The following is a 24328-nucleotide window of genomic DNA, read 5'->3' as shown; positions in this document are numbered from 1 at the left end:
TGTGGGGGGCAGGCCTATTGTTTGGGTGGGATCTTTCTGATTAATTTGTTTCCATGGACATATGACCCACCCAATTGTGGGTGGGGCCTTTTGATTAGGTGGTTTCCATGGAGATGTGTCTCTACACATTCAAGATGAGTCTCAATCCTTTTACTGGAGTCCTTCAGGAGGGAACCATTTCGGAAAAAGCTCAGAGCTGCAAAGTTTATAGATGCAGAAAGAAAATGCCCCTGGGGAACCTGTTTGAAACCAGAAGCCAAAGGACCAGCAGATGCCAGCCATGTGTCTTCCCAGCTGAGAAAAGTGTTCTGGATGCCATCAGCCTTTCTTGAGTCAAGTCACCTTTCTCTGGATGCCTTGGTTTGGACATTTTTTTATGGCCATAGACCTGTAAACTTGTAATTTAATAAACCCCCTTTATAAAAGCCAACCTGTTGGGTGGTGCGAGGGTGGCTCAGTGGCAGAATTCTCACCTGCCATGCTGGAGATGCGGGATGGATTCCCAGTGCCTGCCCATAAAAAAAAAAAAAAAACCCCAACCTATTACTGGTATATTACATTCTGGCAGCATTAGCAAACAAACAGTTGGTTTAAAATCTTTTTTTTTCCCTGTGAATGCATATGTAAGATAAAATATTACAGATTAGAGTTGTATATATTTTTTGAACTACAGACTAGTGGACACTCAGACTGCTCAGTACTGGTCCTTACTGGACTCCTTTCCTCCACCAGCACCTTCAGCGCTGGTGCTCCTCCAGTTCCCAACCTTTGCTTCCCCTTCTTCTCATTGTACCTTCTCCCAAAAGTCTTCATTCCTGGTTTCTCTACCACTGACACATGAATCCCCTCCATGTCTGTATTACAAGCCCCACCCTTGCTGGTAATTCCAGATCCCTCCATCTTGTTCTGCTGTGGACACTCTGATCTGGACATTCCGCAGACACTTCAAACTCTGCATGTAGAAAGCAAAGTTCGGCATTTTCTTCCCTGTATCTGCTCCTCTGTTAATATAGCCTATACCCAGTTCAATAAGCAAGCAAACAAACACAAACAAAAAATCCTGAAATCCCACCCTCCTAAAAAAAATTCCCACATGTACACACACACAAACCTCCCTCAAAACACAATTGGGTGTTTCCTCACGACTCCTCCACTCTCCTCTCCCTGCTATTTTCAGGTACTGGGTCTTGCAGGTTCACATTTGAAATCTCTCTTGAATGAGCCTTTTCCTATGCATCTTCCACTATTCACGTGTGACATGTGCTCCTCTTGGAACATATTCTGATAGTCCCCTAAGCCACTGTGTCTACTTAAGTGACAGAGTTCTGGGGTCAAAATTATTCTGGATAAGATTTCCTTATTATTTTCCAGACTTCTGCATTTTCTTATTTACTAAACTCCACCTGATGATAATCTGCAATCCCATTAATAACAAGACACATAGCCTTCACTTTTCCAAAATTGAATTCAGGCAATCCTGATTTTTTGCTTGTCCTGCTGCTGAAGATGGATCCTTCAGGGGCCGAGGGTCCTAGGTGGTCTAGACCACCAAACAGAAGCTGGCAGGGAGCCCGCAGGACTCCATCTCCAAGGACATGCCAAAGATAATAGTAGAAGTTAACTTCTTCCACTTCTCTACCCTTCGCTTTTCCCTGGTCCTTGTCATGTGATGTGGATTGCCAGAATTGGGAGGGGACTACAATTTGGGGGTGACTATGACATGCTTCTTGTTCAGGATGCCCATTTTGACACTAGGCTGAAGATATCTATTGCCCAAGTGGTTAGTCCTGGGGTTCAGTTAGAAACTGTAATGTTGGGGGACTCCCCTAAGATTTTGTGAGTAAAGATGTCTGCTTTGGGTTAGTGGGGGATACTCCATTAACTAGACTCAGTTAGCTTCCTAAAGGGGCCATGTCTTGTGGGGAAAGGACTCTGGCACTGATGACAATTTCCCTATTTCTTTTTTCCCCCCTATTTCTTACATCACTATCCTGTAGCTAGACGGATGCTAAGGTGATTTTCTATCTTAACCAAAGAAGACCACATGATTTTCCTACTTGCCCTCGAGATTTAAGTCTGTCATTCCAGACTATCTCTGAAACCTCATCTCTTGGCTGTCCCTGCACCATTTACTCCGGCAAGTCCAAACTACATACCACTCCTTGAATGTGCTATGTTCTTCCTAGTCTTCTCATCTGTATATACACTGTTGCCTCTGCCCAGAATGCCTTCCACACCCACTTTTTGTCTGCCTAGAAATTTTCCACTCAAATTCTGAAACACTAGTAAAACATAATCGCTTTGTGAAGCCCTTTTCACCCTTTCAGAAGCTCTGCTCCTACCATCAACCCAGGTAAACACAATTTCTCTCTCCTGCATACTACTTTCTCACCTCAGGGGGTACTCTGTGGTTGGTTGTTACATGATTGCCTCCTCTTATTTCCCCAGGGCCAACCCCTCTCATCTTTACATCTTTGACACTTGGTACAGTGTCTGGTGCACAACTGGTGGTGCTCATTAAATGCTGCCTAAATGAAGACAGACAAGACAGCAGAAAAGGAAAGGGGGCTTGAAAGGTGCTAAGCCAAGTTTCAGGGCCAGGATGAAAGTAGAGTCAGGGCAGAACTTGAAAGCTGGCCATGGAAAAAGGGGGATGATGATAGGACACTAACTTTCTAAGCATTCTGGACTATGCTTGGGAGAATTGAGAGAAATTGATCATTTAGGTAAATATACCACTGCCCAAGGCAGCTGGGTGGGGGTACCAACAAGACTATAAAATCTTATATTAGTCTCAGAGAGCAGAAACATCTGCTAAAGCCACAGCAAGCAGGCAGGCCAAGTTCAGCAGCAGGTTAGCCAGGACAGCCCTGTGACCAACAGAAAGGGCCGCAGAGGGAAAGAATCAATCATCTAAGAGGAAGAAGCAAGTGGAAGGACCAGCAGTGACATGAGGGCTATGACAGCTCAAAGGGACCAAGTATCAACAACCTACAGGGGGTTCTCCACTGTCAGGAGGGGGCTACAGAGGCCACTCCTGCCCCTTTTGGGCCAGGGCCTGGCTGGCTCACCACTCAAAGCCCCCGTCATTCTCAGTGCCCATCTGCCAGTCTGGTCCCTTATCTGGAACCTGACAACTTGGTGAGGTTTTCTCCTTTTTTCCCAAGGCCTTCGAGGATTTAACAGTAAGGAAGACTCAGCTAGCTCCCCATTCAGAGACTGAAATAACAACTTAAGGAAATAGATGATTCATTTGCCGGCCAACATTTCTGTCTTCAGAGTTTTCTTTTTCATATCAACACTCCCATGAATTCAGAACTTGATCAACTCTTTGCTACACAGTTTGACATTAACAAAACATCAACACTTAGACAACCTGCTGGTGTCAGAAAGGAACATCTTAAAACTTGCTGGATTCCACATGAAGACAAGCTTCCAATCCCAATCTTTGATCTCTATTATAAAGGAGTACCAATAAAATATTGTAGAGATTTATGGGTGAGCTTTCATTTGAGCTGTTTCACACCTAAAATAACATGAGTGCTTGGGCCAAGAAGCAGAAAATTTAGGTTTAGGTTTCAACTGTTTAGGTTTTCTTTTACTTTAAAAATGTAATTCACTTATTTTAAAAAATAAACGTAAAAATAACCTTTAAAAATATGTGATTGCATTGTATTTCCCTCCCACAGATGGTGGTAGAGAGAAATGAACTGGACAGACGCAATGTCCTTCTGAGAAGGTCAGGCTTAAATTCAGGTAGGCAGCTGTCCACCGTTCTAACAGAATCATCTTTTGTCACAAGAACAGTGTTTTTTCCCATGGGATTTAAATAGATACTATTTCAATTTATCTCTTCTCTCGTTAACAAGAATAACCAAATAGTTACTACTGTGAGCAAAGACCTGACAAAAAGATTTTTGTTTAAAAGACAGTAAGATGGTATGTGGGCCCTGAGATCTGGTTCCCTGTACACTGTCCTAATCAATGGGACGATTCCCTAAATCAAGTTCAGACTGTAATTCTGACATCAGTTACTTATATGTCAGTAACCCCTGAATGAAAAAAATCAGCGTCACATTTCACTACAGATGCCCTGTCCCTTCCCCCAACTCCTACACTCCCTCCCCCATTGGATGAGGTTGGGAGAATTGATTCAGCCAAATGAGAAAGCAGAGAATCTGGAGGAGGAAAAAGCAGCTCATCCAGCTCTTAAGAAAGACCTTTATAGGCAAAGTAAAGTGAAAACAGCAGAAAAGTTCCTGGACACAGTCCTTCAAGAAACAAAAAGGAGGAGGAAGAAAGATCAGAGCAGTGGTTCAAAGGACTCAGAAGGCAGAGTTGCTGCTGTCCAAGGTTGCAGGCCGGAGCTTGCTCCTGCCAAGCGGAAGGTGGTGCAGGGCAGCGAACTCGCTGCAGCTCGGAGTGAGGCAACAGGGGGCACGGGACCCCTTTCTCCACCAGCTCCCCACTTTCAGAGTTGGGAATTAGAGTCTCAACTCTCCAGCCCCAAAGAGAACTTCTACAATCAGAACAACCACAAAATCTAAAGGAACAGAAAAGGAAACACGCTTAGCTATTTAATCCAATTTTATTTTTCCATTTTCTTATTTTGAAACATAATTCTTGGTTCAAAGAATGGAGCATCTGGACAAGACAAAGCCACCTGTTTAGAGGAAGAACCTCTTAACTGTGTCTAAAATTCTTACCTATTTGAACCTGAAGGGCAGAGTTAAACTTTTCTACATGCAAAGAACATTTCACATTTATTCACTTGATATGGCCTCTAAAGTTTGAGAGATTGTTGCTCTCATTTCTCTATCATAACACTATAGTTTTGTAAATAAAAGGAATTTTAATGTCTCTAAGAGGCCTTGGGTTTGGTCAACAGCAGGAATGTGGATTGGATGCCTCCAACCTGAGTCCCTCATCCATATTGACAAGTGCAGAAGTCATACATGAAAAGCTCCATGCCTTTTCATAAATGGAGTGCTTGTGTAATCAGCACCTAGATCAAGAACCATTAGAAGACCTCCCCATCCCACCCCTTGGACCCTCTGTCTCCCAAGGGTAATGACAATTCTGACTTCTAATAGAATATATTAGCTCTGCCTGTTTTTGAACTTTATAGAAATGGAATCATACAGCATGTACTCTTGGATCTGGTTTCTTTCCCCATTGTTTGTGTTCATTTTTTTTTTTTATTTGTGTTCATTCTTTTATTGCATAACATTCCTCTGTGTGAAGATACCACAATTTATTTATTCATTCATTCTACAGTTGTCGATGAATATTGGATAGTTTCTAGTTTTTTGGCTATTTTGAATAGTTCTGCAATGACCCAGCTGTATATTCTTTTTGTAACAACTGTATACATTTCTGTTTGGCATATACCTAGAAGTAGGACTGCTGAGTCAGAAGCTTTAAAAGATACAGACAGTATTTCAGAGAGGCTGTACCAATTTACCTCTCCCCCAGCAGTGAGTATTCCCATTACTCTACATCCTCAGGGATCTTTGGTATTTTGTCTCTTATTTTAACCATTCTGGCAGGTTCTGCACATTTCTGAGGTGAAAGGTGGGTCTTTCTTACACCTTTCCCAACAAAGGAAAGGCCAACACATTGCAAGAAGTCCCAAACTAGAACATACATGGGGTCCCTGTCTCAGGCTGTCCAGGCAGGTCTTGGTAAGCTGACTGCAGTGTGGAGGAGCAGACGAGCTGGCAGCCATCCACTGACGGGTGGTGAAGTTGGAGGACCATGAAGCCAATGACCTTTGGCACTTTCAAATGTCCAGAGTTTTGGTCCTCTAGCTCTTGGTACTAGTAGAGAGTGTGCAGGTATTGAGAAGAGAGTCAAATAGCATCTTCATGTGGATGTCCTTTGTGAGACCCAGGGTTGATGGGTATATTCCTCATTACTCTCGGCCTGCTAGAAAACCCAAGGCTCTTCTAGATAATTCATGGTAATTCAGGTATTAACTGGCTTCCTCATATTGAGAGAATCCCAGAAGCTGAAGCTAGTTACTATGAATAGCTTTATCTAGATAAAGGAATGAAGAAAACTGTGGACAAAGAATATTGCTAGTAGATGAGTATCAAAGATAATTCTTTCAGTACCAGGTTGATAGAACCTATCTGGCTATGAGTGAAGGTGAGGTAGATATGAAATTAACAAGTGTTGATCAGGTACTCCAAAGATACAAACACAAACTGAGGGCCAGCACTATGGAGTTGTGCTCCTGGGGGGCCATTCATACTGAAAGCCATGAAATGGGGATGGCCCTGGGAGTTTACAGCCAAGGGAGTTGAGGTCAGAGAGCAAGTCTAGTGTGTTGGTGTTGAGACATTTGTAGGTCATGAGTAGTTTGTGCTGCATTACCTTAAACCATGCTTGGGCCCAGATGTAATAGACATTTTGAGGGATGGGGGTCAAAGATAAATTCTTAAATACTGCATTTAGGTTTGAACAGGTCACAGAGGGAGATGGTTGGACTGACTCAGGCAAAATTTTTGGCATGGAACATCCCTGTACAGATGAGGATACACCTAAATATTCTCACTGAGTAGCCTCAGAAGGGTCTGGATCTCTTAGACATCACTGGGCAGAGGTGGCACATTCTGTTAATTGTAACTGTTTTTGGATGATCATAATTGCTAACTCAGAATTTTACAATTCTAATCAATTCCATTCCACAACCCCATCTCAATAGTATTCATATTTCTCGGATGGCAGAAAGCACCCACATGGTAGTTCTGATCACTCAGAAGTGTAAATGATAAGCAAAGCTGAACCCCTGAAGAAACCAGTTGTCTTATTCTCCTGAAGCAGATGAAATTCTGGGATTTGGTTCAAATGTTCTACGTTTTAGTGACCCAGAGAGCACTGGCCTGGGGCAGGGAAGAGGAGGGGCTAGGTCCCCCTATGAAGGGCCTCCCTATATTGAAGGCAGTCATGGCAGATGACAGCTTTGGTACCCATCTGGTATAGGAGAGTCCATCTTGGAAGTGGGAGCAGAGGGGGCCAGACAGGGTGACCACTACCTATGGGGTTGAAGACACTGTCATCAATTGTTGGGCTGGGCTAGATGAGGGGGGCCAAGCTTGGGTCACAGGTAATAGGATCTTTATCCCTGTGAAAGACATGGCTGAGATGAAGGCCTAAAGGAGTCCCTGCCCTTTTGAGAGGTTAATTATTAGGGTGGCAGGTTGGAAACATAAGATAAGTTGTTGGCAACACTTGGTAAAACCCAGAAATCCTTGGAAATTTTGGATTGTCCTGGAGGACTTCTGTTCCAGAGCTGCTGACACATCTGTGGGCATCATGTAGGCACTTTGCTAGAAACAGAAGCCCAAGGTCTCTCCAACACTCTTCTTGGGGTTGGCATGAAAACTGTGGTTATGAGTGGTTCAGGACCATGTGTGTATGAGGTGGGAGAGTACTGGAGATCTGTCCAAGGCTAGGCTGGGGAAATGAATGATGACATTCAGTTGTGTGACTACCTTTCTGTTAAGCAGGCAGCCCGTGCTTTTATTGGTAGCAGATGGCTGGGAACTCAAAGGCCAAATGGCATTATGGTTTATTTGACCTGGCTGAGGTACATCTGGAAGTCCATCTTCCACATGGCACACTTGCTGCCAGGTATGGCTGAGGTGGAAGAGTCCTAATCCTGTGTATCAGAGCAAGGATCCAGAGGGTCTCAGGTCTGTGGGAGTTGGTGGGAACCTCAGATGATGGCCACTTTGAAGTTGTGATAGTCTTGGCAGAAGTAGGCTTTAGAAGAAAGAGGAAGAGGTGAAGAAACCCTGAAACAAGCTGATGCCTACTTAGGGAGCTCTGGTTTCAGGTTTGAAAAGATAGTATACTACAATAGTTGGACAACCTTATGAAACTGGGGCCCCAGACTGATTATGCATTTGGAATATGGGCACAGCACCTCTGCCTCTATGTGATAGGGAGGTGGTGGGTATGGTGGAGGCGATACAGGACCATCCTGAAGTCAGAACTGACATGACAATAGTTAATGACAGTTTCCGGACCACTAACTGGGAAAATGGAATCCAGGAGAATGGGGGTTCTTATGAAGATCCACCACCGCTTTAGTATTGCCAGGGTGAGACTTATTGTTCTTCATGGCCAGGGCCCAGGCATGTTAAGAGCAGGGTGGGTTCACTGGACCCTAGGAGTCTTGGCATCTCCAGAGTGGGAGGAGATGTGGACCCTAAGTGGCCAGCCCTGCTTCAGTCTAGACATAGCACGTCTACATGAGAGCCATTCCATTCTGGGGAACAGCAGGGAGTAGGGGTTCAGGAGGCTAGAAGTATTAGTTTCTCAATCACTTGTTTTAAAAGGAGTGGGGGATCAATAGAGGTCACAACTAAGAGAGGGGGGCCGCTGGTCCTGCAGATGTGGCTCAGTGCTGGTACCAAGATCTACAGGTTCTTATACGTTGGGGTTAATGGAATTGTCTCTCCAGGGCCTCTGTGCTGATGGTTTTCTCAGACCTATAGCTTGGCACCCTACTAAACAGCTCCATCTGGAGCAGGCAGCAGGGTGAATTTCTCTAGGAGTTAAGAGAGGCAGGAGCTGGAAGCACAATGTCCTACCAGGACATGCTGCTTTGGAGGGCAGAGCTTAGAGCCTGGCTTGCCCTTCTGCCAGTTGTGTGGGCATGCAGGCTGCCATGGGGAGCTGCCAACAAGATTAGGCAGTAGAGGCAAACTGGGAAGCTGTCCCTTTTCCCTGGGTGGTGACACTGGGAAGTTTTAAGAATGTAGTAGATTTGGCCCTTGGATTGGTCTCCTCTTGCTGAGAGATCGGAACCAGAAAAAGGGTATCCAGTTCCCAAAATGTCATGGTATGTGTGGGAGTGGGGTGGGGAAATACCTCTCACCTGAATGTAGTCAATGAGCAAACACCAGCAGTCCATCCTAGAGCATGCAGGTTGAGATGAGGGAAGGTTCAGGCTAGTAGAGGCAGTAATCTAAAACTGGACTGCTGAATTCAGGGAAGTTGACAGGAAGTACAAGTCAAGATATAACCAAAGAAGTAAGAGGCATCAAATGAGCAGATGAACAAAGGCTGTTAGAAGGAGGAGAAAGAAACCTGGAGGAGGGGTAGATTAACTCTCCAATGGTCTTATCCACTACTGTCCCCAGGGCTTAGCATAGTGCCTGGTAGATAATTGGTGCTCAATAAATACCTGTTAGACACAAGGGTTCTTCAGGTTACCTTTATGGATGTGCCAGGCAAAGGTACATAGACTGGAAGAGATGTTTTGAGAGATTTGTCCAGTTCCTTCATAGCACAGATAAACCTAGGGAGGTCTACAGATTCAGGGACTGTTCGCTTTCCCCTGTCTCTGTGGTGTGTGGTGGAGACAGGACTGGAATGAAGAGTCCAGAGCTTCTCCTTATCTGCTTGTGCTTTTCTTTGGCTGGACTAGGTTATCTTGTAAAGGACAGGGCAAGACCAGATTAACCCTACCCTTTAGAACAGGGTTCTGCAAACTTTTTGTTAAAGGGCCAGATGGTAAATATTTTAGGTTCTACAGGCCATATGGTCCCTGTCACCACTATTCAAGTCTACCACTGTAGTGCAAGAGCAGTCACCAACAAGATACGACAAGACATAAACAAACGGGTATGGGTCTGCTTCCATGAAACTTTATAAAAACCGGCACCTGGTGTGGGCTATATTCACTGACTCTAGCCTTGGAGCATTAGTTTGAAAGCAGCTATCCTTTGCTCACTTCTTTCTGAAGCTGACCACTGGCTGTGCACGTGGCAGAGCCAGTCTGAGGGCCTGAGATGAACACCTGTGTCTCTCTCTGGCCTCCCTTCAGTCTGGTTTCTCTTTAACATAGAAGTGTCCCACAGGAAAAAACGCAGTAACAGAGGGCATGCTTTTGCCCAGGGAAGATGCTTTTTTTCCCAAAAGATATTCTCACATTTTTACCTCATTAGAAGTGAGAAAAGATGTTTAGACAAGATTGTTGTTCAACTTTTTTTTTTTTTGAGAAAAGGGAGAGGACTAAATGGAAGTGCATTTTTCAATCCAAGGATTAAACTGGAGACTGATCTTTACCTTCTGTACCAAGTATACGCTTGTGGCTCTCTCGGCTGCTACTTTATCCAGCTCAGATCCCTCAGGGACAAAGTAACTCACGTCAGCGATGTGAACTCCCACTTCGAAGTTGCCTGCAAACACAAAAGAAGGACTGTTGGCCTGGTATGAAGGGCAAGGGAAGACCCCCAGGAATGCATGCCATTAACGGGGCCCTAGAGCACGGGCCCACAGTTTCATCTTGCTGGGCATTCTACCTATTCCTGCGACTTGTACAATTGTTATTTTCTTCATTGTCCACCCAAGAGCATAGGATTTAAATCCCGAATAAACAAAATTAACCATTTTTACAAGATTTCTCCCATTTCTAAAGGGTTCTTATCTTTGAGTGCACATCAGTAGCCCTACAAGGAAGACATGGCTCATTTATGATGAGGAAATCAGTCCGGGACAGACTGATTTCCTCAGACTCTGCCTTTGAAAGGTTTGCCCTTCTTGCCCATTCCCACAAGCCAAGGTCCTTAGTCAGTCCCACACCTGGCCTCCCCACCTCACCTCTGCCCCTCTTACCTACCTTCCCTTGTGCTGCTAGTGAACTTTCTCAACATGGTCCGATGATGTCACCCTTAGCCTGTTGGTCATGTCCTTTCCTGACTTCACACCATTTGCCTTGTCAGCCTTTCTGGCCCCTCCTCCCTCCACATGCTCTTCAGGCAGCTCGCATGGGAAGCCTCTTACCCTTCCCTGAACAGTTTGTACTTCACCCCATTCAGATGCTTGCTTGGTTTCGGCTTCTCCTCACACTGGAATAATCTCATCACGGGACCTGCCTATCAAATTCTTACTTTTTAAGAAAAAGAGTGTCTACTAGAAGAGAATCCCCAGACAGGAAGATATTCCTCTGTCCTCCGCAGAGCGAAAGCCCCTCATCTGCCTCTGATGGTGCTTACCAGGGCCCTTTCTCAGGGCTCTAATCACTACCTGATACACAGCATGTCTTTCTTGGCTGATAGGTCTCGTCTGCCTCTCTCCTGACAGCAGAAGTTCCAGCAAGGCCAGGCCTTTGGGGAAGGTTCACTGTTACATGCCCAGTGCCCGGCACACAGTAGCACTCGGTAAGTATTTGCTAAATGAGTGAATCAATCACTGGTTTATTTGCCTGCTGCTTTTTTTCTTTCTAGTAAGAGACGTACTCCACCCACACCCTCTTTGGAAACTGTCCTTTAGCTGTCTTTTGACAGGCCCTGCCTTCTCAGCCAGTCCTACAGAGACCCAGGCTGGTCAATCAGACTTTAGTGGAACTGTAGCTTAGGTGGGGTTGGGGGTGGGGGATAATTAGGTTATAAACGTAAGACTTGCAGCTGAACATTCCATAAGTCATTTGTAAGATAGAGAAATATATATATGTGTGTGTGTATATACATGAAAATGTACAAAATGAACAGAATATAAGAAACAGTACACATGTAAAATAAGTGTATAGTTTCAAGAGTGCACACTGAACAAACAGAAGACCTCTGAAGAAACAAGCACACAGCTGGGTTTGCTTAAATGTAAGTATGTGCTTGCTGCAGTTTCACTACACCCCATCCCTGGGCACAGTGACTGGTCCAGGCCGAAGTGCATGACCCACAAGATTTATCCTGAGTTTGTTGTAGGGGCGAAGGTCTCTCTCCTGGGATCCCAGACACTAAGGATCATATAAGCCTGGAGGCTGCCAAGAAACATCTCTGCCAAGTAATCATTCCAATATAAGAAAAAAAAATAGGTCTAAGAAATAAAGGGAGAATCATGATGACCTCATTTGAACTCTGGGATCTCACTGAACCTGAAACTAGTCTGCCTGTGGACTTGGCAGTTTTGAGACAATCAATTCCCTTTTTGTTATGATTCACTGAAGAGTCCTGATCGAGGCACAACCGACTCAGAAGAGCTTATGAACACATCACCTCTGCTCCTTGGGTCAACTGCATAGTAGTCCTGAGGTATCACACATTTTAGCTGTAAATTCTGTAGCTATTTATCAACTCTTGGTCTGTTTTAAAGTGGGGAATTATTCTTCCCTCATTTTATAAAATGGAGAAATGATTAAACATGGGATACTTAAAATAAGGGGTTCAGGTAAGGAACACAATATAGGATTCCCCATTTCTCACCCAGTCTCACACCCAGAGAAAATCTTCCTTTCAGGGCATCCAGAGCCATAGGTTTTTCCATCCAAAACTAACATTATTACATTGGGGAAAACTTAAGTCCACCTAAGAGATCCTAGCTGCTGTGGATAATAGAATAAACCCGTTTCCCACAGAGACAAGGCTGTCTGGAAAGCTAAGAGGAACCAGGGCGGCTCCAAAAGTTGAGTGCCTCAGTCCTGAGAGCCATGCCGCCGTGTCACCAGGTCCTTGGGAGCCCCTGCGACGATCGAGGAACTAATGCCTCAGTGAATGCCACCAAAGGTCTCACCTGGCTTGACCTCCAGTTCTGATATTCCAAGTACCTAAAACCAACACTTGGAGAAGGTAAAATAAAGTGCCTCCATTTGAAGTCAGAATTAGAATATAATGGTCTAATAGGTAAATATTGACTAAAGGAAAAGAGAGAGGATTATTACATCATGATATAAACCATAATTTTAAATTCAGTCTCTGTTGTTACTACACATGAACTTTTTATCCTTAGTCAAAATTGACAAACTGACAAAGAGGTCATTACAGGAGATAAAATATGTGGGAGGCCAATCAAAACATATTCGAGAGATTTAAATTTCACTGAGAATTCCCAGCAGAGCCTCTAAAACCAGCAAAAAGAACCTCTCTTATTCTCTGCTTTGGACCTTTTTAATGGAAACCCTAAGTAAATATTTTATCACATATATTTACATAATGTGAACTTACAGAACTTTAGTGGCACTGAAGTTTTTATTCAATGAAAGATAAAATACAAACCCACAAGATTATATAGCAAATGCTGCCAGAATGTTTAGGAGCAATTCTATGTTTTCCAGAGAAAAGTACTTTATAATTTTTTTATCCTGATAAATGAAGCATCTCCAGAAATCTTTTATTCGTTCAAAGTGATATTGATGCAAAAACAAAACAAAAACCAATGCCCCCATAAAAGCCTAACTCCCCCAATACTACTGCAAAACAAACATATCAAACTTGATTTCCATTAGAATAGCTATTCTTCACTTTATTAAATAAAAAAAACAAGATCTAGATTGTGTGTGTGTGAGTGTGTGTGTGTGTATATATATATAAAGATACATAAAAAGCAATCCAAACAATTAATTCAGCTTCATCTTGTGGACAAGAATACCAAGTTGGTCTCTAGTCATAAAAAGCAATTACAGTTTGAGGACATTTCACGTTTGCCTCTTTTGCCTCTTCAGTTAAACCCTCACATGGAGCACTAGTCTCTGGGGACTAAAGTGGCTTCATCAAAAGGCCTTACTTACAAAGGGTCCACACCCACAGAAATTTATTAAATTTAAGAACAGGGGGTACATACGGCTCCAAATACTTCACCTTCTAGCCCCCCCCCCCAAAAAAAAACATGTTCTGGTATCTAAAAAGCTTATGTCATATCAGTAACGGTACTAAGCAAAAATTCTCATCAAAATCAATTTTAGGTGTGGTCTGTTCTAGGGCACAATTCCCCTTCATCTGCGGCCCGTGAAACCTATAGAACAAATTATCTGCTTCCAATATACAAAGGAGCAACAGGCATAAGGTAAACATTTCCATTTGTATAGGGAGAAATTGTAAGGGGAAACAAATCCCAAGCAATTCCAAAACCCTGCAGGGTATACTCCATTAGATTTCCAGGTCTGAGAGTCATCTTTGGAATGATGTTTCATCCTTTGGGCCTTATGGAGCAGCAGCCCCAGCCTTTCTAAGTGCTTGTGCTACAGCCATGCTCTTCCCAAACATGGGTGAAAGCTCCTTCCTCTTCAAGATTCAGATGGCTGCCAAACTCTCTGGAATATCATGGCGCAGTTTCACCCTTGTCAAAGCATTGGAATAGTGGCCACATTTTCCACAGGGATATAGACCCCAATTTCTGAGAACACTGGGATGACATCACTCTTCTTGAACAATGGGTGGAAGGCCCACCTTTTCCAAGGGTCTGGGCACTTCTTCTCTTTCCATATATTTGGGTGGGATCGCTGTCTTGACCTGAGATAATGTCTGGTTCAGACCTCAGCTTGCATGGTTCTGCCCTTGAAGTGATTTTCCCTTCAATCTGTCCTTTTTCTGTCCCTTTTAGTTCAGGTTGGCATTGGTTTCGTTCAGACAGATCTCACAAAAAAACTTGTTTTGTATGTAGTACACAGGCATCTCAATCATTAGATAAAAGAACGTTCCATGAATTCTTCCAGGATAATTGCATTTCCAATCCTGACTTGGATTGAAATGGCTAACAGGTTCCGTGTTCAGTTAAACCCTTACATGGAGCACTAGTCTCAGGGGACTCATTTTCTGGAAGTTCAGAATTTTCCAAACCATTAATTTCTGATTTCTTTTTACCCAGCAGTTCAGTTCTTAGCTTATCTCTTTCCTCTTGCATTTTACTATAAGCTGCAAGGAGAAACCAGGCTGCACTTTCCACACTTAGCTTGGGAATCTCCTCAGCTAAATATCCAAGTTCATCACTTTCAAATTCTGGCTTCCATTCAACATCAGAACTCAATTTCTCTAAGTTTTCTGCCAGTTCTCCAGTTTCCAATAACACAATCATCATTTCCACAAAAGGTCTCATCAGAAGTAACTTTAGCATCCACATTTCTACCAAAAATCTCTTCAAAGCAATCTAAGCCTTTACTATCAAGCACCACACAATTCTTTCAACCTCTACCCATTACCTAATTCCAAAGGTGTTTCTACGTTTTTGGTATTTGCAATAGCAACACCCCACTCTTTGTACCAAAATCTGTTTTACTTTCCTGGACTGCTAAAAACAAATACCATGAAATTGTTTGGCTTCAACAATAGGAACTTATTTGCTCATGTTTAGAGTCTGGGAAAAATATCCACTTCAAGGCATGATCAAGGTGATGCTTTCTTCCTAAAGACTGACTGCCAGAGATCCTTGGCTCCTCTGTCCCATGGCAAGGCACATGGCAGTATCTGTTGGTCTTTCTCTTCTCTTCATGTTTTCTTGCTTTCAATTTCTTGTTTCCATGGTTTTGTGGTTTATATATTTTCTATATATATATATACACTCATTCTTCACTCAAAGAAAGGCCGATGAAATTCAGGGTTTCTCTCTCAGCTGGAAGGGCACGTGGCAAAGTCTCTCCGCTTTCTCTCCTGGCTTCTTGTTTTATAAAGCATCGGGAGGCGCTTTCCTTCTTCATCTCCAAAAGTCTCTGGCTGGTGTACTCTTTGCTCCGTGGTTCTGCAGCATTCTGCTGTGGCTTTCTCATGGCTCTAAAAAGGTCTCTATGATTTTTTTTTTCTAAAGTTTTTAAAAAATTTTAAATGTTCATCTATTGAGGTTGAGGTAAATCCTGTGAGTTCTGAAGAACAGTGGAAGCAGAAGGAGTAAGAATTTTCAAGGCAGACCATGCCTGGTTCACTTGCACAGGGTCCACAAAATTAGATAAACACAAATATCCCTTTGAATGAACTTCAGAGGATATCAGAGCTGCTTCATCCAATTAAAACACTAAGAGAATCTGAGTGACTCAGGGGCTTAGAGATCATCTCGTCTAAGTTAGCTTCCCAACCAGCTCAGCCACTTTCCTATGTGCTCTTGCCAGGTGGCCCTGGATATATCTTCAAGGTGGGGGCCCCTTTTCTTAAAGCCACTTGCTCCCTTTCTGAAGAGCTCTGGTTGAGATAAAGTGCTTCCTTTCAAGGATCCAGGACACATGGCAACAGAGCCCCTCATTTATGCCAGAACTGGGCATACACGAGGCAGGTGGTCCCTCCTTTTCAGGGGCCCACAATCCAACGCGGTGGGCAGATATACCAAATGACAATATGATGCTACTGGTGTGCTGATGAGGAAGGTTACAAAAGAACAGGGGGACACGTTGAGTTGAAATCTGCTTTCACTTCACTGAGAACATATGTGAAAGTGCTTTGTAATCAATAACAACCACACACATGTAACGATGACACTGAAGATAATAAAAATGATAAAGATAGCAGTAGCAAATCATTTATTAAATGCCTACTCTATGCAAGGGCCCCATACATATTAATCTAATGTTTACAACAACTGTGCTAACCGTACTTCACAGATGAATCATCTGAGGTTCAGAGAAGTTCCAAGTCATTTGTCCAAGGGGACCTTGCAAGTAAGTGATAAAGCCCAGATTTGAAACCAGGTTGGACTCAACGCCTTTGCTCCCTTGATTACGCCACATTGTCACTGTAACTCCTAAACAATGATAAAACCTGATTTTTCTTCTCAATGGGCCATAGCTCAAAATCCTTCCCTATCTTATGATTTGATGGAAGCCACATTCTGGACTATGGATTCATTAGTCCTGTCAGGGACTTCTCCAGCTCTGTTCACAGTCACACACTTGTTCCCATCAGCTCTTTTCATTCCTAATGTCAACTTCCATAGCCTCTTGTAGTAGCAGGACATGATTAAAGACCAACCACTAAGCTAACATCTAGTGCTCCTGAGAACTTCCAACAATTTCTTTTTACACATATCTTTAGCTGGTAGCAGAGTGATTTCCAAAGTATTCAAAGGCCTGTATTAGAAGTGAGCACTACTAGTGTTGCCTCCTATTACGATGGGGATGTATTAGGCTTCCCTTAGCATGAGTGAGATCAGTGCCTTCTGGATTTTGGTCACCTTCACCCACCAAGACTGGACAATGGTGAGAGAGGCTTTTTTTTTTTTTGGCTTTTAACAATGTGGATTTATTAAATTTACAAGTTACAATTCTAAGGTAGCCATGGAAAGGTCCAAATTAAGGCATCAGCAAGAGGACACGTTCATTGAAGAAGGGCCAATGGTATCTTGGGTTCCTCTGTCACATGGGGAGTTATCTGCTGACCCTTTGCTCCCAGGTTCCATTGCTTTTAGGTTCTGTATGTCCTTGCTTGCTTCTCCGGAGACACTCCTCTGACCTCTTTTGTGTCCTGTGGGTTTTTCTTAGTGTCTTAGAATTTCTTTTGCTTTGCATTCTTCACTTGTTTTCATCTCTCTGCTCTCCATATTTGTCTCTCTGTGCTTTCCATCTTTATTCTCTTCATAGAAGACTCCAGTAAAAGAATTAAGACTCACATTGCATTGGGTCCCAGAGAGAGAAGCTATTTTTAACCATGGTGGGAAAATCCTCACAGAAAACAATACAATGCATAATACCTGAAAACCCATTTAATCCAGAATGTAGGTGAACAACACTGCTTAACGTCCCTCACCAACAAAAAATAAAATAACTGCTTTTGTCTATGTCACTAGTAGCCTCTGTGTAGCTGAATTCACACCTTTTTATGTCTGACATGGCCTGGCTTTACAGCAGCAGCTGAGTCCAGGTGATTTCTCTCTCCTTGGAGCAAACTTTCCTCTGACTCCTGGGACTCACTCTTGGTCTCTGACCTCTGAGGCTGCTCCTTCTCAAGCTCTACTTTTTTTTTTTTTGTCCCTTCTAAGTCAGCCTATCTCTGAGCTCTGAGCCAGGGAGTCTTCTCTTCTAGCTCTTTTTTCTCTTCCAGACTGTCTCATTTACTCCCAGGTGTTCAAAGCGCCATTCCTGTGCTTTTGGCTCCTAATTCTATCCACCAGCCCAGCTTTCTCTGTACTCTGGATTACGTATACAAGATCTTCCTCTACTTATGTCGTCTGTCCCAGGAAGTGGGATTACTTCTACCCAGGTGGCTAAACAACCAAACAAAAAACCTAGAACTTCTTCAGACCCAGGTCAGTCATCACTCTGAACTCTATCTCTTGAACTTCTCTCAAATCCATCACCACTGCCCTGGCCAGGGTCACCATTACTTCTTTTGGGGAAGACATAACAACCTCTTTATTGGTCTCCATGCATATTTTTTTTCTCCTCAAATCCATTTTCTACATTGGAGAAAATGCTTTTTCCTAATACAAATCCAGCTATCATACCCAACTATACAAATTCTCTAGGGGTTCCTGCTGTCCTGACTGGCCTGGTTCCCTACAGCCTCACTTCTTCCACTCCTCTCTCTATATGCTATGCTCTATCACTGCTTTACAATGAGGCAATATCAGCTTTTTGGACAAGACAAAATTCGCCATTGTGTGGGTCTGCCCTGAGCACATTTAACTTTCCTGGCCCTGGGGATGTAATGCCAGTTACATCCCAAATCACTTGTAGTGGAACTTCTTAGAGCTGCTCAAATTCATCATGCCTGTTTACTTCCAGAACCTGGTCCACACTGCTCTCCTTGAACAGGGTGCTCTTCCCCCATTTCTCTCCCAAATATCATCTACTGGTCCTTCAGATCATGGCGTGAGGCCCATTCCCTCTAGCAGGACTTTCCTGATGCCCTAGACAGGTTTACCTACATACTGTGTCTTCTTATAGCTCCTAATACACTCTCCACCACAGCTCAACACCATTTCCACAGGCACCTCATGAGATATCTCCCCTCCATCCGTAAGCAGTACGAAGGGTAAGGAAAGGAACAAGTGCATTATAGAGACGGTCTGACATTTACTGTATGAATGTATAATAATAAAATAACAAAAAATAGGGCAGACTCATTGACACTCTGGGTTGAAAGGGATTCTAAACACTGCCTGGTCTAGCGGCATGAGCAGGGTCTGGGTCCACCCTATTCCAGCTCTGTCCAGAGCAGTGAGCCTGTGTCAGCACATGCCAGGTGACTGAGAAATCACTACGTCCCAGTGCAGCCCACAATGTCCTCAGAAATCAATGGTAGTTACATTCTACCCCCTCCACACCCCTCACTTTGAAGTCAAAATCTGTCTTCCTAATTTCCATTTATTGCTCCTGGGACTCCCTCACAGGGCTGCCTAGAACAAGCCTCTCTCTTCAGAGGACAGCAGTCTGGTTGAGTGAAATGAGGGAAGTGGCAGATCTCTTTTAGCAGGACTGGGCTCCACTTCTAGAGTAGTACCAGATTTGAGTTGGCACGTGTCCCCCCTGAATTTTCTCTCCTTCAGCTTCAATACCTACATGGCTTGGCTTTGATTCAACCAATAATTCTTATCATTCTCCTTCAAACATACTCTTCAACTGTACCTCCTAGACCATCTTCACTTATTCAATCAGCCATTCACACATAAGCTCCCCTCAGAGGGCAGGAATTCTAGGAACTGTGGACACAGGAATGAACGAGACTAACAACATCCATTCCCTTGGGGAGAGAAAGATAACAGACAAACAATCAGTGACAAGATTACTTAAGACAGTATTAAAGACTTTGAAAAAAATGAAATAGATAACCAGTCTGGTTCTGATGAATCTTAAAGACAGACTCCATAGCTGGAAACAAGTGGACTTGGATCACCTTGTAGCCACACAATAAACTCTATCTTTCAGTTGGGGTAAGCAAATTCCCTCTGTCTTTTGTAGAAACAATGACTAGGTTGCTAGGTAAAAGAGACAACTCGAACTCTGATGTTTTCCAATTCTTTGTGGTATTTGGTTATGTAATCACACAGAAGCTGACCACTGGTTCGGCAAGCCATGGCAGTACTCCATGGCCATGACGTGGTGATGGTTTGAGGATATTTCATAAACTTAAAAGGAGTCAAAGAAAAAAAAATCTGGGACAAGTCAGTCTGTATGCAATGCAAGGTACCCATGAGTTGAGGAGGGGCTATACAAGATTATTCTGAGTTTCCTTTGAAGGCCAGGATTTGAAGTATGTGCAGTTATTTACTTGTTTATTTACTTGCCATCCAGCAAAGAGTTAAATGTGGACCTTTAGTTACAAACTCCTGAACTGATGAGCTCACCTTCTGGAATTAAGCAGCTTCAAGAATCTTTCCTTTAGTATTACAAAGGTCTCTATCATTCTGCAATTACTCACCTAAACTGCCCACACAGCAATTTTTGTCATGTTCAATCTAATTCTCAGGAATCCTAAGTTTAAATTTATATGAACAGCATGGAAGAGGAACACCCACGTAGTAAATTCCACTTGTCCCCTTCCAAATGATTTGAGCAATGGCCTCCTTCATTAACAGGAAAGAGAATGAGGAGCTGAACATGTGAGGCTGGCACACCCAATGTCTGGGAATTTCCAGGCGTTTCCGAAGTGAGTGGGAAAGCCCGGGTCAGCCGGTCAGGCCTGGGACAGAGAGCAGAGCACAGCAAGAGAGAAACTTTGAGCCCAAGAGGACAGGCATTTGGCCCTTTCTCAATGCCAAAAGAAAGTGATGTGAGAGGGACCCACAAAGACCCTTGAAGGTATTTAAAAAAAGGCAGCAGGTCAAAATAACAAAGGCTGGAGCAGGGGAGGTGGGTAGATGTGAGTAGGGTTGGGCTGGCAATGATGTGATGGTGGCACACACCATGACGGGTGTGGGGACAAGTGGTTTCATTATATTATCCCGTCTATGTTTGTCAGGTTCAAAATTCTCCATCCAAAATTTAACAGAAGAAAAAAAAAACAAAACAGCTAGCAGGGTCTGAAGCCAAGAAAATAAAAAAAAAATTAAAAAGGATACATCCAGTTTAAGCAAAATTAGCTCTGAGTTTGAGAAGCCAAGGCAAGCCCATAGAGGCAGGAAGAGCAGAACTCAAACGTCCCCAGTGGTGACTCTGGAGGGTGAGGCTAGGGAGACCATTTCTTTTTACATTATACACATCTGTATTGCTTATAGCTTTCAAAAGCTAGAAAAAGCAACTAAGGTGAAAAATATAAACTAAAATGTAGAAACCTGGTTTTAAAATGCCTGGGAAGAAACATATAATAAATACATCAAGCTGGTAACAACGGTTATCTCTGAGCGGTGGGATTATGATTTTTTCTTTTTGCTTCTATGTAATTTCTTATTTTTTATTTATTTATTTTTCGGTAAGCGCAGGCACCAAGAATCAAACCCGGGTCTCCGGCATGACAGGTGAGCCACTGTGGCCCGCCTGTAATTTCTTATTTTTATGGTACTTGTTCAACAATTTTAAAAATGAAAACAGGGTAGTATGACAGTGGCTCAGTGGCAGAATTCTCACTTGTCATGCCAGAAACCTGGGTTTGATTCCCGATGCCTGCCCATGCCAAAAAAGAAATATACCAATAAAATGCTGTGTCCCCACCCACTCCTTGATCCCCAACACAAGAAAAAGCAGCCCTGGCTGGCCCGAGAGTAGGCAATGGAAGTGTGTGAGAGCCTATCTGACAACCCTCCTTACAGATGGAAGGCAACTAGGGTACTTTGCAAACACGCTCTGTGAAGGAGGACTCTGTAAATGAAGTAGCAAGAACTGAGCATACCTTCTGAATAGGAAACAATTTCGTTCATGCCACAAATGTGAACAGAGTACACAGCAGCCTGTGCTGCCTGTCATCACTCTGCAGGTCCGGCACATGCGGCTAGCACGAAGAACCCAGTCTCCCTCAGGCCTGCAGGTGTGCAGGAAATGCCTGTATGATGCCAAAAGGGTTTCCTTCTCAAAATAGAAAATAGAATATAGGCATATTTCCCATTCAATTGTGGATTTTCTATTTTTAAAAGTCTATTTAATTAACAAAACATAATTACTAATTTCTAAGGGCCAAATATAAGAGCTACACAATTTTGAAAAAGTCTTTTTTTTTTTTTTTTTTGGCACGGGCAGGCACCAGGAATTGAACCCGCGTCTCTGGCACAACAGGAGAGAACTCTCCCTGCTGAGCCACTGGGGCCCGCCCCAATTTTGAACAAGTTTTAAAGGCATAAACACCTATGTGCAATTAAATGTCTACTAACTAATGTTAACTGTTATCAACCACTGTTTGGTCCAGTCTTTTTGCCTTTCACCTTGAATTCAGAATACATTCACCTTAAATTCAGAAAGGCAAAAGCTTAATATCCTGATGACAAAAGACTTTAAATGTCTTTTCTCTCATTCTGTAGAAACTTTTTTTTGGTAGCTGTTCTTTTCTTACCATGGCAATTGGTTCTTCGTGGATCTAATCACCCAGTCTCATTACTTAATCTCTTTGCATGAAAGAGAAACTGTTTTCTGATTCCCAAAGTCGTCACAAAAGTTAACAAAAATTATATCCATCATTTATGCATATTTATGATGTGAAACCATCAGGCTGGTTGCCCAACCACGGTGATTTATGGACTGCTCAATTTTTTTTCCGACTCTTACTTTTTAAAACACTTTAGTTGTTTTATTTCATTTACTCCTCCTAGGCTATGAGACAACTCTTTCTATAGATGAGGAAATTGAGGCACAGGGAGGTCAGATAACACGTATCAAGACCTGGCTCCAGAGCCTAAGGTTTTAAACTACATCTTGGGGTTTAGACGCTTAGAATGGGGTATGTTACTAATTTATAATTGCCTCCTTCTCAACTCTCTTAATTTGAAAACATTTTAAAGGATTACACATTTTTTAGTGATCAAAGATGACTTCTCTATTGGGAAAACAAATATTCGTTTAAATAAAAGAATATTTTTTTATATTATGTAACTTATGTAACCATTGGTCACTTTTTGTATTTTCGTTTTGTCTGTATGTCAATTACAGTTACAATTCAGTTTTCCAGAATGGATCACATAAAGGATTCTGAATTGCCAAATATTCTAGGTAACTGAAAGCCAACCCTTTAATCATTAACCTTTATGATTTTAATACGTCTGGATGAAAATCCTCCATAAATGTCTTTTTCTTAATAGGAGAATACAATTCAATATTAATCAATAGGAGTTATTAATATGAACATTACTTTTGTAGATGCTGGTGTGGCTCCATAAGGCAAAGGTTTTCTGTTCTCAGGTTGTCCTCTGTACTTGTCATCTTTTTCACTAAAATGGCTTTAAGACTCAATACTTCATTGATAATTATTACAACATTTTTCATTTATTGTACCTGGTACATAAAAGACACTCAAATATTTCTTGATTAAATGTCTTCACAAAAGTTCTAAGGGATAGGTACTATTTTTTTATTTTTTATTAATAAAACCAATCAACATACAATATGAACATACTTTTTTATCACATAGTTGTATATTCAGCATCATGATCATTGCTTAGAACATTTGCATCAATTCAGAAAAAGAAAAAGAAAACAGAAAAAAATTCATACATACCACACCCCTTAACCCTCCCTCTCCCCAATCACAGCATTTCAATTTACTAAATTTATTTCAACATTTGTTCCCCCATCATCTCCTTATTTTTAATCCATATGTTTTACTCATCTGTCCATGAGGTAGACAAAAGAAGCATTAGACACAAGGTTTTCACAATCACACAGTCACACTGCAAAAGCTATATCATTATACAGTCATCTTCAAGAAACATGGCTACTGGAACACGGCTCTACATTTTCAAGCAGTTCCCTCCAGCCTCTCTGTTAAGCCTTAACTAAAAAGGTGATGTCTATTTAATGCATAAGAATAAACTCCAGAATAACCTCTTGACTTTGTTTGGAATCTCTCAGCCACTGACACTTTATTTTGTCTCATTTCTCTCTTCAAGGGGTAGGTACTATTTAGGTGAAAATTGAGACTCAGCTTAAAGACTTGCCTAATGTCACCTGCTTAGTAAGTGGCAGAGCCAGGATTAGACCATTATCTGATTCAAGTATCAACGTTCTTAACTATTATACTGCAGGGCCCAATTTCCTAAGGTGTTTTAATCATGACTGTAGTTATCAGTATCCCTTGAGTTTTTTTATTATAACAGTTTTACTGAGATATAATTCATATACCATATACTTTGTCCATTTAAAGTATACATACCATTGAATGGCTTTCAGTAAGTCACAGAGTTGTGAAACATCAACACAATCTATTTTAGATGATTTCATCACCTCCCCCAAAGAAACCTTGAATTCGCTTTCGGTTATTTTCTATTTCCCCTCAACCCACACAGGCCTTTTAAGGCAACTATTAACGTACTTTCTGTCCCTACAGATACGGACATTTTGTATAAATGGAATTATACAATATGTGGTCTTTTGTGACCAGCTTCTTTTCGTTCTTAGCATAATGTTTTCAAGGTTCATGCATGATGTAGTATGTATCAGTACTTGATTTGTTTTCAAGGTTGAATAGTGGTCCACTGTACGAATATACTGCGTTTTATTTACCCATTTGACAGTTGATGGACATTTGGGTTGTTTCTACTT

At 42.4% G+C, this 24328-nt stretch overlaps 1 protein-coding gene across 5 annotated transcripts in view; it reads right to left on the bottom strand.

The window, feature by feature from the left end:
- DIS3L2 (DIS3 like 3'-5' exoribonuclease 2) overlaps positions 1 to 24328 on the bottom strand; it is a 526830-nt gene that overhangs the window by 112994 nt on the left and 389508 nt on the right. For all 5 annotated transcript variants that reach the window (XR_013173119.1, XM_077155428.1, XM_077155431.1 and 2 more), the window contains exon 11: positions 10084 to 10196. Coding sequence is in view for 4 of the 5 variants with exons in the window: in XM_077155428.1 (XP_077011543.1) it covers positions 10084 to 10196 (113 nt within the window). In the remaining variant the exon portion in view is untranslated. The remainder of the gene's footprint in view (positions 1 to 10083; positions 10197 to 24328) is intronic.

This window comes from Tamandua tetradactyla, chromosome 3 (assembly GCF_023851605.1).
Source record: "Tamandua tetradactyla isolate mTamTet1 chromosome 3, mTamTet1.pri, whole genome shotgun sequence".
Classification (NCBI taxonomy): Eukaryota; Metazoa; Chordata; class Mammalia; order Pilosa; family Myrmecophagidae; genus Tamandua; species Tamandua tetradactyla.
The sequence above is the reverse complement of the archived record's forward strand: the minus strand, read 5'-3'. Positions and strand labels throughout refer to the sequence as shown.